Here is an 8,514-nt window from a genome sequence, read left to right on the forward strand (position 1 = left end):
TATTGAGATGGTTTTTGACGAATTCTGCAAGACGAAACAAACCATAACTCGCTTGCCTTTCTCTTCATAAAATGCGCCTAATATAATGAGATACAAGTATATATATTTTTTTCATCTTTGTTATCAGCTTCAAAAATGTTACTTTCTTTGGAGAATATGGCAACTCCACCCTAGCTCTAGAGTTGCCAAACCCGGAATTTACGATCAAGTTTTTATTCTCGCGACAACAGATTCCTATACGGCCTGGTGTCTCGTTCCACTCCGTAATGTTTTAAAACACACACCGGCTTAACGAAGAATAACTTACCTCCTCAAAGTGAAATATAATGAAACAGAATTCCCGGGGAAAAGTGTAATAGTGAAGAAAAGATTATTATAACACCTGAATATTAGTTGGAGAGTTTTAATGTTATCGGTTGCCATACCTTGAAGTACTTGTTATCTGCGACATTGGTAAGTTTTGTCCACTGTTGTGTTTCACTGTTTTATTTTCTTTGTTCACCAGGATATTGTTCTTGAATTAGGTATATTTTTATTTGGTTTTAGCTTTCGTTCTTCAGTTTAGTATAATTCAGAGCTATATTATTATTCTTAGAAATGTATGCGTTATGCTTGTGTGTCATGGATTGGTTATATATATATATATATATATATATATATATATATATATATATATATATATATATATATACACACACACACACACACACACACACACACACACACACACACACACACACACACACACACACACACACACACACACACACACACACACACATATATATATATATATTTTTATGGAACTTTAAAAACAATTGAAATGCACGGTGATATAGGCACATTCTGTTATTATTGTTCATCACCATAACCACTACCATCATTAACACCACCATCAACACCACCACTATCACAACCACCACCACCACCACTGGTACTAACTACCACTACACACACCACCACCACTACTTCTACCATCACCAACACCACCACCATCACCAACTCCACCATCACCACAATCTCCACTGCCATCACTACCACCACCACCACCACCTCTAGTGTCACTACTACCATCATCAATACCATCACTGGTACTACTACTACCACTACACACACTATCACTATCAACATCACTATCACCACCATTACCATCGCCACCGCCACCACAGCCATCACCACCGACACCATCACTACCACCACCTTTACTACCATCACCACGACCGTCACCACCACCACCACTGTCATCACCACCTCCACCGTCATCACCAACATCATCCCTACCACCGTCACCACCACCACCACCGTCATTACCATCATCCCCATCACCACTATTACAACCACCATCTCCACCATCATCACCACAAACCCAACTACTCACAATCACGGAATCTATCTTTAGCACACCAACAACAGGACATAGCAACGCCACCTCATTTATTCCCCGGAGACGCCGCCTCGCCGCCTGTGCACCTCCGCGGCCCCCACCTTCAGCGATGTGGCTGCGTTCGGTGCCTCGTCTGCGGGCGCCCTTCCTGTCTGCGTCTGCGCCCCGCCTCGCCCTCGGGGACCGGCGCGTCTTGGAGGAACCGAGGCAGCGAATATACCTCTCAAGGCAAGGAAGTAAAAATTGTTTCACACGTATGATCGCAGGCAAGCACACACGCATGGACGCACGTACTGTCTTGGGTTAAGTTTACGTAATGTTTAAGAGACGGCGATTTCATTAGTAGCCTGATCTTAATGGCAGACATATACACGTAAACAGGCATAATAAAATTGTGTTTACGTATGTATTACGTACTTTATTTATCGCTTTTTACCGTAATTAGTGTTACATATTGTCATTTTGGCCGAAATCATATTCCATGTTACTGCTGACTTCCGTTTTTGTAAATAAATCACTCCTATTTTCTTAACAAATGATTTAGTATTTTGTTTTTTATGGAATCATATATTCTAGTATAGATTTTATTTTGTTTTTATGGAATCATATATTCAAGTATATTTTTTTTTTCTACTTTACTTTACTTTACTTTACAAACTTAACACGCTGAATCATCAGTAAAATAATACAACTGCAATAGGAGACATCATCTACAAAATACTGGCACTCAGATAATAAACAAAGTTTTATTATTGTTATTATTATTCCCTCCCATATCTGCCATTCTAAAACAGTCATTCCTCACACTCTCGCGTCTTTACCCATGAGTTACATCCCTGCAGCTAAAAGTCTCCTATCAGACCACCATTTCTAAGACGACTATCCCTAACAGATCCCTCAGCAGCGGGGACGTGAAATGGCTCAGGCCTATCGACAGGGAATCTCTCTTGTTCCACCTCGTCCACAACCGCGGCAGCAGAATGGGGATTTTCCTCATGACACTCAATAGCGTGAATCCTCTTAAGACAGAGGACATCGAGAGGGCTCTTTTCCACTTACAGAGGTGAGTCACTTCTCCTTGACATGATTGAATGCGATCTTCGCTTTCAATTGATTTCGCGTGATGGAAATTGCATTGGTGGTATTTGCGATGTTATGAGATATAGTTGTTTGGTAAGGGTAAGGTAAGTTCTCATACATGTATGGTATGTTGCAAAACCCTGCAAAAAAGTAGAAATTTACACTACACATAATAAGTTGGGTATAAAACGAGGCAAGGATGGCTTCGTAAAGTCTCTGTATCTTGTTTTAGTTGATATTTTACATGAATCCAATGAAGATATTAATGTTTGTTTTTTCGCAGAAAGAATCTTGCCATGCGTGTAGATATCCGAATTCGCGATGACGTCTGGTGGTTTTGTGAACAAGATGGATATAACGTAGATTTTAAGGTAGGCACAATAACATTGACTTGTTTTCCATTTAAAGCTAATATCAACTATTTATTTTTCGCAAGTATATGTACATAGCGAATTTTGCTTTAGACAGATGGCTCCTCAAGTGTCAGTTTGTAGCCTTACGTTACTTCCCCAAACGTTTTTTTTTAATATAAAAGAATTGTTATTATTGACATTATAATTATTATGATGCTTTTGAAATATTAGTAGCAACAGGAGATAAAGAATAATTCCGAAAGCCAAGGAAAAGTGTAAATATGTGAGATAGGGAGGACTAGGAGTTGACTCCTTGGTGACTAAGTACTTGTGGAGCCATCTGTGTGTAAACACAGATGGCTCCACAAGTACTTAGTAAACACAATCACCCTACCAAAATCAGAGGGGATAAGGTATGTATTGTAAGCCATTCTGGCACATTTGGTTAACATATAAACAAAATAAATGCTGAGAACGACGTTAGAGAAAATATTATTAGCACTTATTCCGTCATTTTTTGTGTTTCCATATGAATTTTCCGTATGCCAATGAACTGACCCTTTCACACTACCGAGGCAGCAAACATAGGGATTAAGTAAACTGACATAGCGCTATCTGAGTGAGGCCCCGGGGATCACACAAGCATTTTTATACATAATACGTTATTTTGAAGAAATGTAATTATGGTTATTGTTTATAGAGACATTATAGAAAAAATCGGCGTAAACGGTCGCTACTGTCATGGTCTGGGATACATTCAGAATGCCTCAAATTCACGCGAGAACGCAAAACTGACGAAAAAACTTTTAAATGTGATAGAGCTACAGATCCTCTTCCCAATAATCTACTAGAGATTTCCACGGCATTTGGCCTCTCCAATATCTCCGTTAATTTTTACCTTTAACGCTATAGGAAACTTTGTGTCATGAAGGACATTTGGTGAACCCTATCTATCTTCTGCATCATGTAGAGACTTAGTAGACTGATAATGACAGGTTATATCATTACAAACTGTCCGATCAACATCTTCTCTATAGTAAACATTACACATTTCCACAAAAGAGGTAAAGGGATTTTCATACACAAAGCTATATGTCTGACAATCTTTGGCAGCTGTGTGACCTCTGTAAATACAATTACAGCCAGAAAGATATGACTGTGCTGTGGGTCGCGTTCAAGTGTCTTCTCGAGATTATCAAAATGACTCATAAAAGTGTAGAATACTGAAATTGTAGAAATAAAAATTCGATTCAGTTTATATCATACAAAGATTATATTCATCACAAAACACCTTTTGTGAATATGCAAATATATATATATATATATATATATATATATATATATATATATATATATATATATATTTATATATTTATATATGTACATATATACATAGTCATACATATATTGATTTATTTATTCACACACACACACACACACACACACACACACACACACACACACACACACACACACACACACACACACACACACACAATTCAATCATATACACTAGTGTTTATAGGATATAACATATTGTCTAATCATGCTTCAATGAAGGCCTTTAAGGTATGACATCTGTGTGAATTTCAGATGCTCAGCGAAGGAGCGAGCTCGGTGGAGGAGTGTCGGCGAATGTGTGAGAGAGGGTTTCCTGACGGGGCTACCTGGAAGTTCAGAATGATTCCTAGGGGGAAGGAGGCTCCCTGTGTCATGCCAGAAGTCAAGGGGGACTTTCCCTATCAGTATGATGTCCTTATGACTAGTCACCATGCGTTAGGCGACGGTCTGAGTGTCTCCTTGATAGTGAAGCGAATGGTGGAACTTCTGAATGACGTGATTCTCGGGCGCCATGTTGACGACGAGGTGACCAGTCGGTTTAGCTCTAGAGAAGAGTGTTATGAAATCGAATCAAGAATAACGAAGATGTTAGAAGAGGATCCTCAGCGCCACGACTACGTCAGAGAAACCATGCCAGACGCCAGTCCATTATTATTGCGAGCATTTCCACGACCCTCAGGGAATCGAGTCACCACCGGGTACCTTACGCGCATCGTCGACCATGAAGCCACTCAGAACTTCCAAAGGCAATGCAAGGCCCACGGAGTCACCATCAACGGTGCATTCACTGCTGTGATCAACATTGCCATGGCCAGACTTGTGCAGAAGTCTGGAATCTCGCAGCGGTCTTACCGCATTGCCAGTAACCATCGTGTGAGCGTGAACCGGTACCTAAAGCAAACGCCACGTGACGTCATGGATGGGTACCCCCTCTACCTGTCCCACATTTCCAACATTACAAGCGACCGTGTCACCAGTCATTTCTGGGAATATGCCAAAGAAGTCAACCGAGAACTGAGAGAAGGCCTTACTTCGGAACTCCCTTTTGAGCAGAAGATGGCTCGCCTCATGGCCCAACCCAACCTGGTGGAGGAGTGGGCCAGGAACCCACCTCCGGTCGTACATGACTACGGCATCACCAACATCGCCCACTTCCCGATGCCTGAAAGGCGCAAGGACGACCAGGTCATGGTGACTGATGTCAATTCCGTCGCCATGGTACATAAATACATCCACATGCTCCTCTTTCTCGTCCTCACGGTCAGGGGTCGTTGCAGCTATTCCCTAAGCTATGCAACAGATTACTTTACAGACGATACAGCCATTCTGTTGGCGGACGAAGTGATGTCAGTCTATCGGGAAGTGAGTGAAATGAAGGAAGCATAATTGTATTAAACCCAAGTACTGAAGCTTGTTTATGATACAGTAGTCTTGAGTAAAATCAACCATATGAACGGTGAGTTAAGAAACACCAAGAAATGTATATTATTGTCAATGATATTATTAAGTCAAATTTCCAAATTTCGGCAACCTAGAGATCTAACTGGTGCCGGATTATAGATATTTCCGAAATATTTGTTGAAACAAAATCCGGAAGGCCACTGAGATATACGCAAATGTAACACAGTGTTGACTTAAAACATAACAGTAAATATTCATACCAAATAGTGAAGAAATATAGCCAATATAATGTACTTTGAAAAATGCAATTATGCTATACTGTGGTCTTGGTGTAAATAAAACTTTGTCCAGTTATGAGTCTAAACGAATAACAGAAGAAAGAAAAATAACAGAATTCCAGAATAGAGAAGTTCAAAATGTAGTGATCATTATTACAAGCTTACTTTTGTTTTCTTGTAATGGTGGTCACTTTACTATGAAAACGCAAATTTATTATAATAATACATAAAAATGAAGTGATCTGATACGATAATGATTAGTGTAATATTGTCGATTTTAATAATAGTAATGATAAAGATGGTAATTTGACCTGTTTTTATTTCCTAGCATTTCCATACACACACAAATATATATATATATATATAATATATATATATATATATATATATATCATATATATACATATATATATATATACATATATAATATATATATACATATATATATATACATATATATATACATATATATATATAATATACATATATATACATAATATATATATATATATATATATACATATACATATATATATATATATATATATATGTATACATATATGTATATATATGTATATATATGTAAATGTATATATATGTGTGTATATACATGTGTATATATGTATATATACATATATATACATAAAATACACACACACACACACACACACACACACACACACACACACACACACACACACACACACACACACACACACACACACACACACACACACACACACACACACACACATACATACATACATACACATACACATACACACAACTGGCGCGATGGTCCAATGGATAGATCACTGGACTCCGACCCTCGTAGTCCAGTACAATTTCTCGCCGCGGCAGTTGTAAAAAATGCCTGCGCTCGACGGCGAGAAAACGACATGTCGGCTTGAGAAATCAAATGCAGGTTCGTAGGGGAAGTCACCGCTGTGGCATAAGTGTTAGAGCGCCGAACCGCGGTTGATTAGGAAGGGCATCCAACCAGGCAAGGGTGATACTGACAAATGACCTCTCAATAATAAATTGGGAGAGGCCTAGATCCTGTGGAATAAATGGTTATTGAACAGACACACACAGACATATATGTTATATATATAATATATATATATGCAATATATGCATATTGTATATATGTAATATATATATATATATATATATATATATATATATATATATATATATTATAATATATATTAATATATAATATATATATATAATATATATATATATATATATATATATATATAATATTATATAATTATATATATATATATTATATCTATATATATATATTATATATATATGTACTCTATATAATTATATGATATATATTATATCTATCTATATAATATTATTATATATTATTATATATTATTCTCTTCTTCTTCTACAGGCTTTTGTCCCAGTTCAACTGGGGTCGCCGTGCGGATCTTCCTCCTCCACTCTGCCCTATCCAGGGCTCCCCCTCCGTCACTCCCGCCGTCTCCATGTCCTCCTTGATGCAATCCTCCCATCTCCTCTTCGGTCTTCCCCTCTTTCTTCTCCCAACCACCAGTCTCCTCACCCTCTTGCCCACGTACTCGTCCTCTCTCCTTGTCACGTGTCCCAGCCACCTGAGTCTGCACTCCCTCAGCTTCTCCCCGAGCTCTCCTACTCCAATGGTCTCTCTGATCGTTGTGTTGCGGATTTTATCCAGCCTCGTCTTCCCCAGCGCGATCCTTAGCATCCTCATTTCTGCCACCTTCATCTTTGCCTCCTGGCCTTTCGTCACCGCCACTGCTTCCATTCCGTATAACATTGCCGGCCTGACCATGGTCTTGTGGAGTCTGCCCTTCAACTTCGGTGGTACCTTCCTGTCACAGAGTACTCCAGTAATCTTCCTCCATGCGTTCCAACCCGCCTGGATCCTCTTCCCTACTTCCTTATCCGACCCTCCGTCACACTGCACCGTGGAGCCCAGGTACTTGAATTCTTGGACTCGGTTTAGCTTCGCTCCCTGCATCCTCACTTCTCTCTCTGGCTCTTGTTCGCCCATGCAGAGGTACTCGGTCTTCTGTCTGCTAACCTTCATGCCTCGCTCTTCCATTGCCTTTCTCCACTGTTCCAACCTCTCTTCCACCTCCTCATTCGTCTCTCCATTGAGTGCTACATCGTCTGCGTACATCAGATCCCATGGTGCTGTCCTCTGCACTGCTACCGTCAGGCAGTCTATGACCAATGCAAAGAGGAAAGGGCTAAGTGCGGATCCCTGGTGCAATCCCACTTTGACTTGGAAACTGTCCGTGGTTCCCACTATGGACTTCACCTTCGTTGTCGTGCCTTCGTACATGTCTTGGATTATCCTGACGTACTTCTCGTCCACCTCTTTCAGCCTCAAGCAGTTCCACACCTCCGATCTAGGTACTCTATCGTACGCCTTTTCCAGGTCAATGAAGACACTGTGCAGCTCCCTTTGACCCTCTCTGTATTTCTCCATCAGTTGTCTCAGCGCAAATATTGCGTCTGTCGTGGACCTGCCTGGCATGAAACCGAACTGTTGCTCCGAAATCGTCACGATCGCCCTCAGTCTTCCATCGATGATCCTTTCCCATATTTTCAGAGTGTGTGACATCAGTTTGATGCCCCACACTCTGAAAATATGGGAAAGGATCATCGATGG

General features: G+C 39.9%; 1 protein-coding gene across 3 annotated transcripts; it reads left to right on the forward strand.

Annotated features, from left to right (window-relative positions):
• Nucleotides 1–208: 208 nt before the first annotated feature.
• On the forward strand, nt 209–6,144 carry LOC119580011. Of its 3 annotated transcripts, none has more exons than XM_037927860.1 (5): nt 209–453; nt 1,400–1,612; nt 2,277–2,447; nt 2,748–2,835; nt 4,411–6,144. In XM_037927860.1, the coding sequence occupies exons 2-5, from the start codon at nt 1,494–1,496 to the stop codon at nt 5,542–5,544; spliced, it is 1,512 nt and encodes a 503-aa protein (XP_037783788.1). In that variant the 5' UTR covers nt 209–453; nt 1,400–1,493; the 3' UTR covers nt 5,545–6,144. The 3 variants fall into 3 exon arrangements, with proteins under 3 accessions (XP_037783788.1, XP_037783789.1, XP_037783790.1); XM_037927861.1 differs by having other exon boundaries at nt 1,411–1,612; XM_037927862.1 differs by having other exon boundaries at nt 1,414–1,612.
• Nucleotides 6,145–8,514: the final 2,370 nt, after the last annotated feature.

This window comes from Penaeus monodon, chromosome 13 (assembly GCF_015228065.2).
Source record: "Penaeus monodon isolate SGIC_2016 chromosome 13, NSTDA_Pmon_1, whole genome shotgun sequence".
NCBI classification, from domain to species: Eukaryota; Metazoa; Arthropoda; class Malacostraca; order Decapoda; family Penaeidae; genus Penaeus; species Penaeus monodon.